Source organism: Brassica oleracea, chromosome C4 (genome assembly GCF_000695525.1).
Source record: "Brassica oleracea var. oleracea cultivar TO1000 chromosome C4, BOL, whole genome shotgun sequence".
In the NCBI taxonomy this organism is placed as follows: Eukaryota; Viridiplantae; Streptophyta; class Magnoliopsida; order Brassicales; family Brassicaceae; genus Brassica; species Brassica oleracea.
In genome coordinates, this window is record NC_027751.1 from 50,808,280 (window position 1) to 50,827,795 (window position 19,516).

Here is a 19,516-nt window from a genome sequence, read left to right on the forward strand (position 1 = left end):
GTCGATTTTATATGTTTTGCTGGACCTTCTCAGACTTGTTTTTGAGGCCCACTAGGTTTTTAGGAGTCCTATAAATACTCTGTAAACCTAAAATTAGGAATTATCGTGTTTTTCTATCTAATCAAAAGCCACTTTTGGGTGAAAGATCTAATCTTGATCATATTCTTTTGTGTTTACTTGATTGCTTTGATCATTAATCATGTTTAAACTTAGATCAACTAATGATTTAGTGTCTACCATGATAATGAGTGAGTAGTCATCTTTGGATTCATGGGCTAGGATGATTAAGTGATGATCTAGAATGTTTTAGAGTAGATTAATATATTTTCTTGCTTGATTGAGTGATCTTAATGCTAATCTAGAGTTGGCCATTTTAGATTAGAACTCTAGACATTTCATTGTCCGGAAGGTGTTCGATGAAATGTCTGAGCCAACTCAACATGCTCTTAGCTTACCCTACCAAAGGGATTTGATGTTAGGGGAGTTTAGAAAGTTGAACGATCCATTTTTAATGATTGCTTGATTGACACAAACCAAAGGACTTTGATGTTTGATGAATGAGAGTAAATGAGCTTTTGTCTTGGAAAAGAACTTGCTTAGAATTGCTATCTAGACTTAGGGGAATATGTTGATTGAAACTTTGTCATTTTAGATTAAATCTTAATCATCTGAAATCAAAATCTTATGCCCATGATTCCTTCTTTATCCATTTGATTGAAAGTTGCTAGTTAGTTGTGTTAGAATCTTGTTAGCTTGATTGAATCACCTCATCATCTTGATTGCAGTTAGCTTAAGTGTAAACCTGAATTCTCTTTGATTTTAAACTCTTAGAAATACTATAATAATTTGAGTCTTGGACCCTTGAAAAGTCCATTATGTAAATATATAATTTTTAAGTAATGGTCATATATAGTCAAATATAAGCATAAATACCACTGCTGCTGCTACTATATTCTTCAATGAAATAATATAAAACAAAACTATTTTTCCACTATCAAGTTTTTGTATTATATTCATAGACAAATTCCCAATGACTTTTACGTCTATATACGTCTCTATCTATCCATTTGCTGGTCGTTTGTTTGTCTTTTGTACATGCGTGAAACTATATGGGGGATATCTGATATCTCGATAGTCTAGTTTGTAGGTTTAAATACTTACTACTAATTAATATATATATATAGCTTAAAAATATTTTTTCTGGATCGTTAGGTTTAAAACGGGACCATGAACTAGTAATTTGGATGGAGTTCATGTGATAATTATAACACGGGACCATTGACGTGTGGTTCATTTGTCTATACATATATATATATTTAAAGTAAGTACAATTTAAGAATTGTTTTGGTTATAAATATGAGTCTGATCGTGTTGAAAAATCGAACCGAGATGGATTGTTTTGGATACTCTAAACGTCAAGCCGTAAATATAGTTGTAGCTAACCATGAACGTGTTACCTTGTATCGAAAAAGAGTCCCAATAGATAAAACCATGAGATTGATTACAAACTATCGTAAATAAGGTTTTATCAAAAATCTTATAAAGCAAAAAAAAACACTAAATATCTTATATGAGCGATCGATGTGACCTACTATTGTAGTAGCTTAGCAGCAGGCCACAACTATTATATAAAAAAAATTGAATATTAATATATATTGGTTAAAATGGTGCTACCTCTATGTAAAGGCTATAGAGACCGATAGCTAAAGACTGATTGGTGGGGCAAGTCGGAAATGGAATTATAAGTTAGACTAATGTAAACAATGTATGCAAGTTGCTCACTTACATTACAAGTGCATGCATGCCTTTTAATATTGACACACCGGCCTACACATATAAATTTGTAATATACGGCTGTATAAACAACATATTTTTCTTACATATGTTGAGAGACTACATTATTTCTTTGATATATGACGAATCTAATACGGAGAATACAAATCTCCATGTATATGGCGTTTAAGCATCGCGTAAACATATATAGTTGCCGCATATAAGTATTTTTTTATCACAAAGAGGTCAAATTCAAAAAAAAAAAAAAGAAGGTCAAATTCATAACTGTATGTTGTCTTAGTATATATGATTAGTGTTTCCTTCTAAAAATTCTTGTCAAAAAAACGTTTTTGTTAGGATCTTAATCGAGTCCGATGATGAAATATATGATTAGTGTTTCCTTCTAAAAATTCTTGTCAAAAAAACGTTTTTGTTAGGATCTTAATCGAGTCCGATGATGAAATACTTCTCGAGTCACATGATGACAATGAGGTTATGTTATGAGAGACTTGCTAAACCATTAGTACTTACAGTATTATGTATCTTGTTTAAAAATTGACACAAACTAAAACTCTTTAAGAACTTCTTTTGTACTCATGAATATGAGTATGTTATCTCTTTCTAAATTGCTATTTGTGAAAGCTACAACGAGTGACTGAATGTCTAAACATTCAAACCAAACGCAACATTCCACGTTTTCAGCAAACCGTTTTGTGTGTTTAAAAGCTTATTACAGCATTTGAGCAGCTGTGTTTAGCTTCTCAGCTAGACTCAACTGTGTCCTTGTTATGCTTGATAGTTGGTAGGTACATCAGAAGAAACTGGTCCTATAAATCAATAATGAGGCAACATCTAGTTACTGTATGAAGCATGCAGAAACTGATGACGAGGACTAAACATGTATGAAACTACTTACTAATAAATTACGATACAGAATTTAGAATACTCACATCCAACTCTCTCAGACTCAACCATACGGAGATCAACATGAAACTCTTGAAACTGTGCAGCGAGTTGTTGTTAGGAGTGAACCCAGTCACTCCTTTGATACCTTAGAACACAAGTTTACTTTGATGTCAATTAAAGCCCCTACTCAAAGCTAAGAGAGTTTGTGAATAACAAACTAATAAACACAACACAAGTTTCTTTTGGCAAATCCACTGCCTTTTTTTTTCTTTTTGGCTTTTCTTATATAGAATCAAATGGAACGTAAGTTCCCAACAAAACAGGAAGCATAAAGATAATGGAAGAGAACATGTCTTGCTTGGATCCTATAATCTAGGAGCAGACTAGTCTATGAATTATGTAATTAAATAATTGAAATAAAAAGAGGAAATACAGATAGGATTCTGACGATAGACTTGAGGACTTAGTTTCATTCTTGTTGACTTCCAATTCATCATCACTTTGTCTCTTATCAGTTGTCCAAGTGAAAGGTTTGAAGAGATGAAAGTTTTTATGGTACCGCCATTACACCAGCACCAGTAGAATACCTGCAGCTGATCAATAAAGGTTGTTCTATCAGCTATTACAAAGCGAGGACTAATTATAACCAAGATCCATTCTGATCATAGTCTTATTCGTTTGCAACCTGCGATTAAATGTTGTTGGCAAGTGGCAGGTCAAATAAATTCTAAATTTAGTGATATGAAAGAAAGAAAGACTTGTGACCAGTCACAATGACATGCATACGAACATGACCCATTTGAAGAGAAGCAAAACTCATAATTAAGAGTGAAATTGAGAGGAACCTGATCGGAAGATTCATTGTGAGGAATGGCGTATGAATTGCTGATATCGACGGTTCCATAGGTAAGATAGATCCGAGGAGAGCACCGATCGTTCAAACCAGCAACTGAAGACCATCCAATCAAACAGGCATTTGGGCGAATGAATAAAAAATGTGGTATTTAAAATATATGACGTATGCTGATTTAGATTTTAGATTTCTAATAATTTGTTTCTTTTAACAGTTTTCACTAGGTTTCTTCGATTCTTCAATTTTTTTTAAAAAAAAAACTGTTAAAGAAAATGGACAATAATAATAGAGGGATTAATAACAAAATCTACTAAAGAAAATGCCACAAAAGAGAGATGTTTTGATCATTGGAGACATTATTATTCAGCCGCTGGGATAATTTGATTTGTTTTAGGAAAAGGAAGATGACAATATGGTACCGTAATCATATATATACCACGGTTGTGATTTTATTACCGTGAACACTTTTAATTTGTTTTAAATTTCACGAAAGTAATAACATTATTTGCTCTTGTGAATATTAGATTGCTGTCTAATAACCTATGTTACATGGAAACGGAAGCGGGCACGCGGAAGCGGAAGCGTATGGAAGCGCAGAAACGAGATTTTTTGAAAAATTAGGAAACGGGTACGTATTGGAAGCGTATATCCATATGTATGTATATATATGTATATATATATATATATATTAAAATATAAGTTTTTCTTTAAAAAAATTAGGACTAAAAATTATAAGTTATAAATTTAAATAAATTATTTATTCATTTGTAATAATTTTGTAATGATTTCATATTAAAACTATGAAAATAGACATAAATTAAGTTTAAAAGAAATTATTATATTAATTATTGTTAATGCTTCATAAATAATTGACACAATATATTTGAATATATGATATATGTTTAGTAAAAACCTCAATACATAAAGATAATTTATAGTATTAATTTTAATATTTATATATTTATATCCTCTCTATTCATTACTATTAAAATTTTGATTTTACGGAAATTAATAACTACGATTATATTTTTATTGATATTCAACCTTGTATTTTTTTTAAAGAACGGAAGCGTGATTTCAAAACGGAATCATAAGCTTCCAACGTGTTTTTAAAAAGAATATTTTGGAAGCGTTCTGGAAGCGAGATTCCGTAAGCTTCCACAAGGTTCTGATTCCGATTCCGGTTCTGAAGCGGGAAGCGGACGTCCCGATGAAGCTTCCGTGCAACGTAGCTAATAACAAAGCAAAACCAATTACAAAAATTGTGCATATGAAAGCCAACTAAAATTTATCCATAATGGAATGTGACGTTTTTGGAGAGATCTTGTACACGAGAATGCAAATTTATGAAGTTTTGAATTGTTTCCTTTCGTGTTTGATCATGTGTTTCAGAGTGTCCTACTAGGCGTCCTTGAACAGGATAAATCAAATGATTTTTTATATAGTTCTTTCGACAATGAGGAGAGTATAATCTGCGATAAAGACTTTCATGCTAAGGTAAATGAATACAGCAAGTGATACAATATTTTGTGATATTATCTGATATTATTGCTTCTTTAGTTGCTAAAAGATGCATATATTCTTTGCATAAAAGAGCATGAGTTTTTGGAAGAGTTCGAGTTGGTTGCATGAGTAGAAAGGTATAACATCAATTATCTATTTGACTTGATGAGAGTGATTCCTCCTGATACCAATTATAAGGGTCATGTCTTAAGACCATAACTGATCAAAAAATATTCGGCACATGTTCTTTTCTTGCAAGCATATTCACTTAACAATGTGTGTGAAAAGCTCTTTATATGAGTATGATTTCTGTTGATTTTTCCGTAGAATCAAAAGTCAGATTCTTCTTCTAAAATATCCAAACCAAAACTTAACCCGACGTCTTTACTGAATTCAAATTAGGTGGCACACCTGAGATTAGGCTGGTTGGTAGCTGATTTTTTTTTCCCATATAATTTTTGACTATATTTACTTGATTGTTCTTTTTCATTTACCAGGAGATCAATGCTGATGAAAACAATGCCAATTTTTTTAGTAGCTACCTCAAGAATAAGCTAATTAAAAAAATTCATGAAGGAGTTGGTTAATGTCATTTCGTAAAATGATCAACACCTTACCGAAGTTTTCCATATTGGTGGTATCAATCTTCGATACCTTGGATGTGTAAGTGACATGTCTCTTTATCATTTTGTTTATCCATCTCCTTGATTTGTTTTATCAACAATCATACATGACAAAGATGCTTATTTGTGTAAGGATTGTTCTTTTCTTTGGGAGATTTGTCTCAATGAAATTGCAGTCAGATGAGCAAAGCATCTTATCAAGGTAAATGCTGAATATTGTAGAAGCATATCACAATAAACATGTCTCTGTGGATAAGTTTCTAGAATATTTTTCATTTCATGCAAAGGGTGTCTAATGTCTATCAAGTTTGTAATAATTTCTGTTTTTTTCTTTCTTTCTTAAATGGTTATACATGGCTATCTAAGAGATGCAAAGAATCAAGATATATGAACAGATTATTAAGTTAATCAGTCAATTGTAGTTAACAATTGAATAATACATTGTCTCGTTAAACTTTGTAGTTTGTACTAGCTTAGTACAGTAGTTTCTTTCTGTTTAACAACTAAAATAAAAAAATATTTTTCTTTGCAAATAGATAACAACAAAGTTAATAGTAAACTCTTGAAATCAACGGGACCAATGTTTGGAATCAATAAAAAGAGCTATTGGTCAAAAGAAATCATTATATCCTTTGTTAAGTCCTCCCATTTTGATCTCTTCATGTTAGATCACAAAAACATAAGCAATTGAACATATAATTCCAATCTTATGGGTTAAATATTTGGGAAATGACCTTATTCATACAAAATAGACATTAAACCTGTAGAGTTTCAAAAAAAAAAAAAAAAGACATTAAACCTGATTTTTAGTTTCTACCACATGACTTATACTTGAACATACAATCAGAGCTATTTCCACATTCTTATTCCTTCAGTTCGATGAGTATATCATAACACATCTTATCGGTGTGGCAAAAATCAAAAGAAGTGAACTTAAACAAATTAAATTTATGGGAAGTCTTATACCTCTTTTGTTAAAAGATAATACTAGAATACATTTCAACCAATGAAGAGTAAGCATTTCCAACCTTCACATACTTACTCCTCTGATATGTCCACAACCTTTTGACAACACTTTTGTCATCATAGATTAGCCGTTACTCGTTAATTGACCACTCAATTTCTGTATTAAGAGTATCGTATTTCTCAAATGTGAATTTGCTAATAAGAAAACTATAGATCATATAAAAAAATAAATTGTATTCAAATATATGAATCGTCAAATGTTCCAAAACTTTAGCAAACTTACATCTAATCACCAATTTTATAAAATAAACAGCAGTATTAAAGAATTGTTTTGTTCCCTCGTTCCTTTCACCCCAAGTTACCCCACAACTCCCCTAAAAACGTCTTTGCCGCGTCAAGACTCGGATAGTAAGTAGGCTCCATAAATATCTGACTCAGCGAGTCACACGACACCTGACTGCTTCCCATCATCACCGCAACTAACTGCTTATACGCGAAGAAGAAACTCTTCGCCGCACCTTCCACAGCCTGCATCCCTTGAAGCAGATGAATCTTATCGCACTCTCCTTTCTTCCTCGCGTACATCCTCATCGCCGCCTCTTGCAGCCTCGGTCCTCCCGTGGGATCAACCTCGACCTCTAGAATCTTCGGTATCCTCTGCCTCAGATCCTTCGACATCTTCGTCATCTCCACTAGTCCTCTCGACCTGAAGCAAAACGCGTCGTTTTTACCGGTCGATTTGATTTGTAACTGCTTCTTCAGTTTCAAAAAATCCTCCGGGTCCATTAGTATGTGTAGATCTTCGATCTCCGTCATCAGCCTCCAGATCCTCTCCAGCAAGTAAACGTCGCTGGACGCTTTACCAAATCTCTCTTCATTGATATTCTCGTCGATTCTGTTCAGGAGGCTTAGAGATGCGTGGATCCACGACTCGAGGATCTGGTGGAGGACGTAGAGCGTCTGATTCTCGTCGTTATCCACGTGATCCGCGTAAGGATTGTCCTTGAGTCTGTAAAGACCGTTCGGTTTGCAAACGGCGTCGTATCGGAGATTCGGTTTGTTAGAGACGTTCTGTTCTCCGAGTCCGAGCGTGTACTTGCACCGACGCATCTCGTTATCGATCGTGCACAAAAACTTCTTCCCTAGGGACTCCGTTTTTCGCCACGTGGCTAGCTGTGGTAGCAGGCTGAGAGAGCTTCGTCCGTCGCTGACCGGAGCTGATTGATCGTCCTCTTCTTCGCAGATCGATGCTATGAGCTGGATCTGACTCGTGACGAGAGAATCTAACCGCCGGTTCCACTCGCGGTGGTTGATGTACGGTCTCGCGTCGGAGCAAACGGATAAAACCAATCTGAAACTGATCTCCAGAGCTTGGAGAGACGGTTTGAGGATAGGCTCGTTTGACCAGCGGGGGAAGTCACGTGATGACCAGAGGTTTTTAAGCTCGGGGAGACGGAGGTAAAGCTCGTAGGCGGAGCAAGCTGCTGGAGCGGAGCATGAGATGGGAGACGAGACGGCGACGACTTTGAACGGCGAAGGGATAGTGACGTGGAGCTTTGAAGAAAGCTTAGGTGATTCTGATGACATCATCTTACTCTTCCAATCTGTATCAACCATTTTTTTTTTATCTCTCTGCTTTTTTTTTCTATTTGAAACTTTTGTTTTGATAAGTAGAGAAGGTATACGAGGGAAGTTTATATAGAGAGAAATGGATAGGGAAGGGGAAAGTCAACGTAGAGACCGCGTCTCCTTTTGTTTTTCTATTTAATTAATTGAATATTTTAATCTTTTTTCAGACAAGTCGTGGGACTGTGTGTAGATTAATTTCAGGATAATCTTTTTTTTTCTTATTTTGGGGTTTAAAGGATGGGATATACTTTAATCTCTCCTATATTTATGATAAGATAATGGGCATGATAATCGTTTTATTGCTTTTGTATTGTTTCTTGTTATAGTTTAATAAATGCCTAATTAAGAGATTCTACGTTTCATTTATACAAAGCAAAACATTTTTAATTATTCTCGTAATAAATTATCTTCTAAACAAACATTTTTTTACGTTAGTATTTCTTCCGTTTAAAAGAATGATATGGAATTTCTGCAGTTACCTGATTTTGAAAGTCAATAATGCGTTATGGGTTGTCAGTTATGAGCAGATCCTAGTATTAAAGTTATGTTTTTTTAACTGTTTCCGTATAAAACAACATTTGTAGGGTTGTAATAAGATTTGTTAATTAGAGTTATGAATCTACGACTACAATTTCAACCAATCAGGCACATGTTTTGAATATTATACTATTTAACACTCTATGTCATGTGATGACATTTAACACGTTCATTGAATCGAACATAATCGCGTGTGTTCTAAAAACATTAAGGATTTTTTTTTTTTTGAAAATGGGTATACGGTTGATTTGAAACTTGAACATCAAATCAAACATGTTTCTTTAGAAAGAGTTTAAGACAATTTATTATTCTTTTTAACAAAAAGTTTAAATACTATTTATAAGTTAAAAGATCAATAAGAAAATCTTCAAAAAAAAAAAAGGGTTAAAAGATCAAATTTATTAATTGTATTATATTTGTAACTTGTAAGTGAGAATTTAAAGACAGATATATACTAAAGATCAAAGTTGTTGTAAAAATAATATAATAAAAAGAGTGTAGTCCACCAGTTTTTTTTGTAGTAAGCTTTTGCTTGTTTAACAAATTGATTCGAGCTTGTAATTTACGCTGTAATGCCGGTCTCCGGATTATCAATAAAATCGTAATTTTTTTTATTTTTTTTAAATGTATCCTATACTAATATTTTATTGTTTCCCGGTTTTCCTGCTCTAATATCGGAAAATTATTTTTTCTTAAAACTTAGAGAAATTTTATAATCATTAACCTGCGATCTAGAAAAATTCAACAAAGTTGGCAAAAGATTTATCTCTCTTCCTTATTCTCTCTCGTATCTTTCACAAGGGAGATATTGAATTAAAACTTTTGAATCTCGCCGGTTCTTATCGGTGATTTCACCTCTAGTATACTGCGGTCTGTTCGACGAGTATATCCGGCTTCTGCCTCCGGTGCGGTCTTCTCGACGAAGCTATCCGGCTTTGTCTCCGCGTTGCGTTTCTTCTCGAAAGCAGCGGCAGCTTACTTCCGGGGTTTTTCCTGCTTCGTTGATCGGCGTTTCCGGTTTCTCTCTGCCCAATCGACTCTCTTTCCTCAGCCTCGATTTATCTCTTCCTCTCCTCTTCTTAAGCCGTTTCATCTTCGGGTTTTTCTTCATCTATAAATATGACCGTTCATCTTGCAGGAAGATCGATGGTGGTGGGTTAGATCGTAGACGATTTGTCTTTTTGGAAACGCACATCCGGTGTGTGACTTGTTCCGCTGTGAAGATGGCTCCGTCGTGAGTCGTTTTTCATTGGTCTGACTATGCTTGGCGGCAGAATTCCGTCGAGTCTCCACTCAAGCGCCGGTGGAAGATTGCTTCTTCTCTCCTTGACGCGTGTCTCAGGACGCAGAGCATTTGTCCATGTGGTGGGATGAGTCGACATCTTCTTCAATGGATTTTCACTCTTGGGCTTACGGTCTAAGTAGTTTGTTTAGTTTCGGCCCATTGGTTGGGCTTCCTTGTACTGTTTTTCGTTGGGCTTGGTCCGTTTGGGGCTTGGTCCGTTTGGGCCTTGATTCGTTAATAAAAATACTAGATGTCAAAAAAAAAAAAACCTGCAATCGAGAAAACAAAATTCATATAAAAGTGATTATTTTAGTGTGGATAAGCAATTAGACGGTGCCGTTGTATGAACTAAAGATAATGAAAACAAAGAAAGGGCACATGGACAGAAGAAGTAGGAGGAATATAGATGAGAAGCTTATCCAAAATAATGCGAGGAAGGTTGGAGTTTGGTCTCAATTTGCTTTCGTGTAGTTACTACTAGGAAGCTGACGTTTCCTTTGACTATTGTTTTTCTAAGACTACTGATGTCTGATATTCTATGGAATATGTTTAAATGCATGCATGTACTCTGTTGTTGGTGACAATAACCTTAGTGCTTAGTTTATTTTATCGGTAAACCAAAGAATAGTGAAATTTAGTTACATTCCATTATTCACTTATTGTTTGATATGTCACTATGCTATCGCATTTAAAACTAAAAAACATATGAAAAGTATGTGATAAGTTTCTATATTGTTTTGTTTTTGTTCTATCTTTCCTTGGATGCTTCCTTCATTCCTTTCTTAACTTTGAATTCAGCTAACTTAATAAGCCATCCCTTGAGGACAAATAAAGTTAATTATGCATAGTACATATATAAGAATATTATCTCATCCACATGTTTGGTAAGTCTAATAGATAAAGACTCCCAACTTATTCCATTTAGATATCAATGATCTTTTCTTTTCATGTAAACCATCAATATGAAATGATTATATGGAACAAGCAAACCACGGGTCCATTCAAATCATACAATACATAAACATTTTGTATACGGTCAATGAGTGTTCAATATTTTATATACATTGTTTTTCATTTTTTTGTATGTTTAACTTCACTAAAACTGTTTTAGCTTAAATAATACGTCAAGAGTTTCATTCACATGCAAACACTTAATGGAAAAATATTAGAAAAGAAAACTGGATTTTTTTTTTGTTCAAAAGAAAACTGGATTTTCTATAACATAACAGTCACTCGTATTCTAAATAGTAATGATCTTAAACGTATATTTCAATATATATTACCTTCTTCTCGAAAAAAATATTCTATATTTCAAAAATATGCATCTATCAAAAACATGGATATAATATAGGATGGGGTTATATAACTAAAAAGTATTAAAAGAAGAAGTGTTGCTTGTTAAAATTCTTTTCAAGTTCACGATAAGTCTTTCCGACTTTTTTTAAAAGTTTATTTCTTCTTTATACATATAGTCTTAATTTCCCTTATACATTGTTGTCTCCAAACGTTATTTATACGAAAAGAAAAACAGTGACCCATATCCTCCCTCCTATACTCCTTTAGAAAGAACACAACATGAATGATAACTGTTTGTTAGTTTTTCATTAATTAACGTTGTATGAAAAATCACATTAGGCAGAGAGTATTATTCATTGGATATATGAGATGGCTACAAAGTAAAAGTAGAAGCAAACATTTGAATTTCCACGTTGTTCGCATCTATTGTGGAAAAACTTCACTATGCTATATTATCAAACCATTTCTTTTTCCTTCCTTATTGACTTGAAAATTTCTAGCTCTTTTTATCCTCAACAAGAAAAAACTATATTAAATCTGATTTTATGGTATTCCATAAAGATATATATGTGATTGAGTCTAAACCACAGCTCCCATTACTCCAATCACATAAAAACCCCACTAGCCAAATGTAGTGTTGTCTAACCCAAAAAATCACTTAACAGACTATCAGAGGAGGCGACTTTCATTAACAAAAAATTCAAATAGCCAAAGAGGATGCCCCACAGCCACATACGAGTTAGCAAATCCCATATTTGTAACACTTTGAACAATGAAAAACGCTCCCCTGTTTGCACTTCTGTTAACCACTGATAACTCAAACTCCTCCACACCTGACAATTCTCTTCTTATCTCTGTGCCCTGAAATAGAAAAGAAGGCCACGCCTCTGGCCTCTGCACAGCTCCAAAGAGCTCACTAAATTCACCAGCCATGATGATCTTAGTCTGTCTGTGGCTTTTCATACTTTCTGCAGCCCACAACAGAACCTTAAATCTTGCTTCATCCTTCGTTTTGATCCCTGCAAAATATCTTCTACTGTGGAGTAGAACCACACCCCTTTCGTTTCTCAAAACCCACCCACCACCTGCAATTCTTTTGTTGTTATCAAAAGTAAACCCAACGTTGCACATCTTCCAACCCGGTTTGGGCGGATGCCAACGACGCTCAGGTGCCGGTTGGGTTATCTTCTCCGTATCTTTCCACTCCTTCCCAAGGGCCTGCGCCACAAACCATTCCTCCGCATCTCTGAAAGCTTTGGCTGAGACTTCTAGTGGATTAAAACAACGATTTTCAAACAAAAAATCATTCCTTCTTTTCCATAAGTTCCAGACCACCCAAGGCCAAACTCTACCTTCCTCACTTTGTAAATTACGAGATTTGCGAATGTCGAAGAGGAATTCAAAGTTTGCAAAGACAGAGGAAGTACTGAACCCCTCTCTTGGATGAGGAATGGGGGACAACGCCCACACCTGTCTCGCAAACGGGCATAGAAAGAGTATGTGGTTAATTGACTCACCCTCATCACCACAGATTTGGCATCTCCCATCAACTTTCATGCCTCTTCCAATGATAAGATCTGAAGCCGGGAGAGCATCACTTAAAGCTTTCCACATGAAAATTCTCAGCTTAGGTGATGTTTGAACTTTCCAAGCTTTCTCTATCAAGTCGTTCAGGGATGGGAGAGCAAAAGCTTGCAGGTGGGCCATTCTCATCTTCATGTCTACCGCTAGCCAATAAGCAGATTTGACTGAGATCTGGCCACTTTTATTGAAACTCCAAGATACGAAATCTTCCTTGTTCACAACCGGCTGATTTTTCATGATAATCTCCACATCCGCTGGAACAAATATTTCTGCAAGTTTGGTCACATCCCACCTTCTTGATTCTACATTAATGAGATCAGCTGCTCTCAGGTTGACATCAAACGAGTAATTTTTAATCCAAGGGGCTCTAAGACCTTCATGAGGATCCTCAATCCATTTATCCAGCCAAACCCTTGTCGATGAACCATTTCCAACTCTGTGTCGAATTCCTTCTTGCAGCAACTCCCTACCAAATAAGATGCTTCTCCAGGCATAGGAGGGCCGAGATCCCAATGTAGCAGAAAGGAAATCACCATTGTTGAAGTATATGCTTTTGAGAAACCTTGACAATAGACAATCAGGTGCATTTAAGATCTTCCATCCTTGTTTCGCTAACATAGCTTGATTAAAGCATTCAAGGTCTCTAAATCCAATGCCTCCTCGGTGTTTAGGTAAGCATAACTTGTCCCAAGCAAGCCAATGAATTTTCCGTTTGTTTGAGTCATCTCCCCACCAGTAATTAGCCATCATGCTAGATATCTTGGCCGTGACCGTCTTGGGCAGTCGAAATACACATTGCAAAAACCGGCATTCCACCAACCGTTGATTTTAACAAGATCTCTTTTCCTCCCTGGGAAATTTGCCTGAGGTACCAGTTGTCCAGCCTTGCTTGTGAGCGGTCCTTGATAAAAGACAACATATCCACCTTTGAACCTGAGAAACATTTCGACAAGCCGAGATATCTACTGGTTCCTCCTTCATTATCAATACCCATGATGACTCGGACTTGCGCTCTGGTCTCTTCCCCAACTAGATTCCCAAAAGAAATGGAGGCCTTTTGTAGATTAATAGTTTGACCAGTAGCCTTGCCATAATATTTCAGAATTCTGTTCAGGACCGTAGCTTGATCATGAGAAGCCTTGCACATGAACAGACTATCATCTGCAAAGAGGAGATGATGGATAGATGGGCCATCGCTAGCAAACTGCATTCCATCAAGCAAGCCATTCCTTTCCACCACATTGAGGAGATGGGTTAGTCCTTCGGTGCATAGCACAAACAAGAATGGAGATAGAGGATCTCCCTGTCTAATATCCCTCTGAGGTGTGATCAATCCAAACGGGTGGTCATTAATGAGCACCGAATATGTTATCGTTGTTACACACATCATCACCCATTGCACCACTCTGTTGTCAAACCCCAAAGCAACCAACAGACTTCTCAAGTAACTCCACTCCACTCTGTCATAGGCTTTTGACATGTCAGTTTTGACAGTCATAAACTCCTTTGAGATCTGAGGGTGGCCTTTTAACGCATGTACAGCTTCGTGAGCGATGATAATATTATCCGAGATCACTCTATCTCTCACGAAGGCTGACTGGTTAACAGAGACTATGGCGTGAAGAAAAGGTTGAAGTCTCTTGACTAAAATCTTAGCCACCGCTTTGTAGAGAACCGAGCACAAACTTATTGGGCGTACGTCAGTCATGAGGTCGGGATTTGATATCTTCGGTAAGAGACAAAGGTATGTGAGATTCCATTCCCTAGGCATGGCCCCTGATCTAAAGGCTTCCTGTATCTCTGAGGTAACTTGATCTCCCAGAATCCCCCAATATTTTTGAAAGAAAGCCACAGTCATTCCGTCAGGGTCCGGTGCACTGTCTGCACATATAGAGAAAATGGCATGGGTCACTTCGTCTTTGGAGATCTGGCTCGTCAGTTGCTTGTTCATCTCCCTTGACACTCTTGGTGAGAAGCTCTCAAACGCCGGTTCATAAGAGCTGGGATTTGAAGATTTGAAAAGCTCAGAAAAGTACTCCACTGCATCTTCCGCTTTAGCACCATCCGACCACTGATCTTGGTTGTTCTTATCTTTAAGCTTAAGAAGTGTCACTGCGTTATGCTTTTGTGTACTGAGGCTTTAGATTGTAATGGTTCTGTTATCCTTGTGGTATCTTATGAAATGAATCCCTTTGATGGAAAAAAAAAAATATATGTGATTGAGTCTAAATCGGGGCCTGGCTTCCATCCGTTTTGGTAACCAATCAGGTTGTCTCGCACGTAAGGAAACGACAAGTGGGATTCTTCATGTGCCAATTACCAACTTGGTCCAACTCTATCGGTTTCACACGTGGTCGGAGCAGAGCAAGCTACCGGTTCCAGAGCATATATCCACGTGGTAAGACAGCTGGAATACTGATTGGTTTTCAAGTCTATCTACGCCGCTGATTACTCCAATTACTACAATCATTTTTCTCTTTTTTCTTTCCTGTGCGTCGAATTATAAACATCCTAATAAATGTAAATACAAACAAAGCAAATATTCCTTACTAGCGAATGAAACAATGATCAAAATGGTATAATAACCATCATATTTCTCTTTTTCTTCAAAATAATGTTGATTTTATTGGATCCCTTTTGATTAATTAGAGTTGCAGTATATATTATATACTTTATATTAATTTTCTTGTAAGGACAAAGACAGCAATGGATTTGGTTTGGTTACTTAGATTTGTTTGTGGATATTATTGTTTATGAAAATTTAAATCAAAGAATAAAGGAGTAGAAGTGAGTCAACAAAGGTTCAGCTAACAAGATAAAACAGGTTTCCTGGGAGTGAAGCACGTCTTCAGCCGCATCCGCATTATCCGACCATTATCCATTCTTAACCATCTTTCTTTTTCTTACTTTAAAGTTTCTTATAGATCAAGTAATTATAAAATATTAAAATATAATCAATTACAACTTTAATTTTCTACAGTCTTAGTTTTAGCTGAGCCGCATCTAAGCATCGTCCATGTTCTAGTAGTTACAACTTACAACATATAATCAATTATTTCACATAAACAACTAAAACATGCAATATGCTGTGAATAGAGAAAAAGAAGAAACATGTTAATTTTATTATTAGTCCGTAGACGACGATACTTTATATAAGGTAGGGTTTAAAACTTTCTATAACATGGGCTTATATGTCTATGATGGATATCTACATTAATATTCATAACACTTCCCCTTGGATGTCTATTATACAAAATAAGTTCTAAAGCGCGTATGATACTGTCTCGTCAAAAACTTTACCAGGAAAATCCAGTGAAAAAAACCATGGTTAAGGGAAAAAAGTACAGCGTGCATCTACTCGCCCTGATGAGAACTTAACTTGAGATATCTGATAGGAGGCAATTCAGTGTGATGAATTAACTATTTTGTCTCGGGCTTGGACCGGTTCACTTCTCTTGATAGATTTGACACTCCTCACTGAAACTTGAATATCTTGATGACCGTAGTACAAAATGACTTCACACCACTTGAAATCGAAGCTAACATCCATATCTAACTTTAGGAACTGGTCTGGCTCTGGTAAGATTGGAATATTAAGCGACATTTTGAATATCATACGATATTAGGTATTCTGAGACAGCTTGTACATGTTCCACGAAAACAGCCATATCTCAAATTTTATCATCTGGAATGACTTGATTCAAATTCGAGATGAAAGTAGACTCGAAGATCTTTCTATGGACACCAATTTCATATTTTTATTCCATCGATAAGGTCTCATTTGATTAGAAAAATTGCGACATTCGATTCTGTCTCCCAAATAAAATGTGTTCATGACTTGATTCTTTTTCAAGCATGATTGATCTTGATCATTCTGTTCTACTTCTCTAATTTTCGAAAAGTAATTTGGAAGATTGATAACATTCCTCTTTATGTGTCTATCATTTGCGTGTTCTTTGTTGCCTCGTTAAAACCTTGATATGAAAAACCTAATGATACAAAACCATGATAAGGAAAAAGAGTACAATCACACACATCATCATATTCTCCCCCTGGAAGCATCATCTTCGAGAGATGTATTCTCATCATATATATCATCCTTTTGGAATTGCTATAAGCATATCCTTGGTGAATAAACTCGTTATCTTGTCATATAATCTCTTAGACCATAAGACTTTTTGTCCATAACATACTTTCACACAAAGGTTCATATTTTGGTCTATTTGGATTCCATGTCCAAATTTACTTTTTATAGAAAATCTTTTAAACTTTGATATTGTACATACTTGTACATACGAGTTATTCTCTTTCTTCTTATAAAATTTACTAGTATGGCCAATCTTCTTGTCATTTGAAATCACATCTTTCAATCATGTTAGAAATCATTAAATTCGAACTATGATATTTCATGACCAAGAATTATTTCCTTCATATGTTTAATACACTCGTGCGGTAATGTTCTAGAGAATTAGCACTTTCTGCTTCTAGCAATCCAAATCCATATGGGATTTACTACTTCTTCCAGTTTATGTACTTTTGAATCATTGACATAATTGTCATTTTCCAGTGGCTTTCAATTCTTGCCAGACTAAAAAAATTTGAAAATTGATGCTTCCACCACATGATGATGTGTTTCTTTATAATCAGTTATATGTCTTTGCACAATCCTTGTTACAACATCACATCTTATGATTTCATCATCGCATCTATTTCACATAAAGACCTATTTATGTGCCACTAGTTTTACATTTTCAGGTGTATGGACTACTTGTCCAAATACTCTTCTCTTTTGAAGATATTTAATCCTGCATCTATTGTTTATTTACATATTGGCCAATAATTTCTTTGTGTGTGTACACTTTTCAATAGATGGTTCATGATCCTCATTTTCATCAACTGCCATATTGCATGCATAAGTATTCACGACGTCGATTTGATATCGGTTCCTTATTGTTCCAGACATGATATAGCTATTTGAGATTTATTTATTCTCGGGTACCTGAGTTTTTTTTTCTTGTCATGTATTATATCTCTTCTCGAGATATTTAATATTTCATTCTTCGATTTTGCCATTCTCATTCATGCTCTTTTTTTTCCAAGGATTATTATATTTGGAACCAATAGGTCTATCATGCTTCATGCGCTCTTTAGACTCATTAGCAGTTTGATAAAGTCCTTCTAGGACATTCATTTTATCTGGAGCATTTACAGCTGATACTTGTGACTTAATCACTTTCTTAGGATCATGAAATGAGTCTGACAACTCATGTTAATCTTTGTAATAGAATTATCTACATACATTCATTTTGGACTTCAATTCACGCTCTTTAGTCCGAGGATCAATGATAATTCATTTCAACTCATTTATTTTCCAGCTGTTTATTTCTCCCCCTAATATTGGATAGACTAACTTGAGTCTTCCAATAAATTTTATAAAATCGTCAAGACTTTATCATCAGTGGAGATCATATCCAACATATTCATAACCTCATTTGAGGTCCCATCTTTTAGCGTTGTGGTGAAACAACTATAACTTTTTCAAATTTTCTAGATGGGGATCTTTGGTTCCTGATCCAAAAACAAATTCGATGGGGAGAGTTTTTAATTACTCTTTGGCATTATGCGAATCAATGTTGCTGCATCTTACGTATGAACATTAGTTACAAGATGTTCATCATGTATTCTCACATGCATAAAATAATCATCAAAGGCTTGTGATTTCACCAATATTACCAATTAGTCTCGCAAACATCAGGTTGCGGATACGTGACAAGGATACATATGACCTTTTTGTCGATGCATATGGTGGATGATCAGTCCACCAGTGGGTGATCAAGCCCACAAACAGCTCCTTGTGTAAATAGAATCCAACTCTATTTGACGGGTGAAAATTGTATTCTTACATTGTCTTGTAAGTAAGCAGCACATGACAGATCATTCGTAAAAATTTTCTGGTTCTTAAACGAATGACATATGATTATCTTTCACATCATTACTAAACCGGGATGGCACAACCGATTTGCCAAATATTACAATTTCAGTAAACTTCTGGTTTACTATTATATTTATCTCTATTTTCTAATCATTGTGTAGTATAATACAAGAATGCCTTAGGTAATACTTCTGATTCAAGTTATTCAAGATTTCCCTTTTTCTTATTGTCTCAATATGATTAGATTCTAAATCTCAAGGTTTATTTTATAAATGACTTCTCAAGTATATTTCCAATGTGAACATACTTCTGCATGTTCCTTTTACTAGGGATGTGGGATTCTCAAATTCTCACCCTCGAGATAATAACCTCTAGATTCATATATCTTGATTTGAATCCCACTTCAGAATCAACAACATACCCGACTTAATGTCATGTATTATATCTTAGATCTTTTTGATCTTTTAGACTTGAGAAAATATAATGCATTAATAATTTTAAGTTGCATGCGTTCCTATAGGCAATGTATCTAATCCTTTAGAGCTTCCAATAATCTTGATACTACGTGACATTGTACTCACAGTAAAAAAAATTTCTTATAAGATAAAATAAATAAATAAATAAATATA

General features: G+C 35.2%; 1 protein-coding gene and 1 long non-coding RNA gene across 2 annotated transcripts; both read right to left on the reverse strand.

The window, feature by feature from the left end:
- Nucleotides 1-2,728: 2,728 nt before the first annotated feature.
- LOC106341582 lies at nucleotides 2,729-3,633 on the reverse strand. The gene is made up of 3 exons (XR_001269686.1): nucleotides 3,525-3,633; nucleotides 3,128-3,272; nucleotides 2,729-2,824 (listed from the first exon to the last, which is right to left on the reverse strand). It is a non-coding gene; the product is annotated as an uncharacterized LOC106341582 (long non-coding RNA).
- Nucleotides 3,634-6,586: 2,953 nt separating this feature from the next.
- LOC106342950 (nematode resistance protein-like HSPRO2) lies at nucleotides 6,587-8,304 on the reverse strand. The gene has a single exon (XM_013782021.1). The coding sequence runs from the start codon at nucleotides 8,239-8,241 to the stop codon at nucleotides 6,973-6,975; it is 1,269 nt and encodes a 422-aa protein (XP_013637475.1). The 5' UTR covers nucleotides 8,242-8,304; the 3' UTR covers nucleotides 6,587-6,972.
- Nucleotides 8,305-19,516: the final 11,212 nt, after the last annotated feature.

Coding starts and splice junctions, on each gene's coding strand:
- LOC106342950 (XM_013782021.1), bottom strand. CDS start 8,241: ATGGTTGATACAGATTGGAAGAGTAAGATGATGTCATCAGAATCACCT.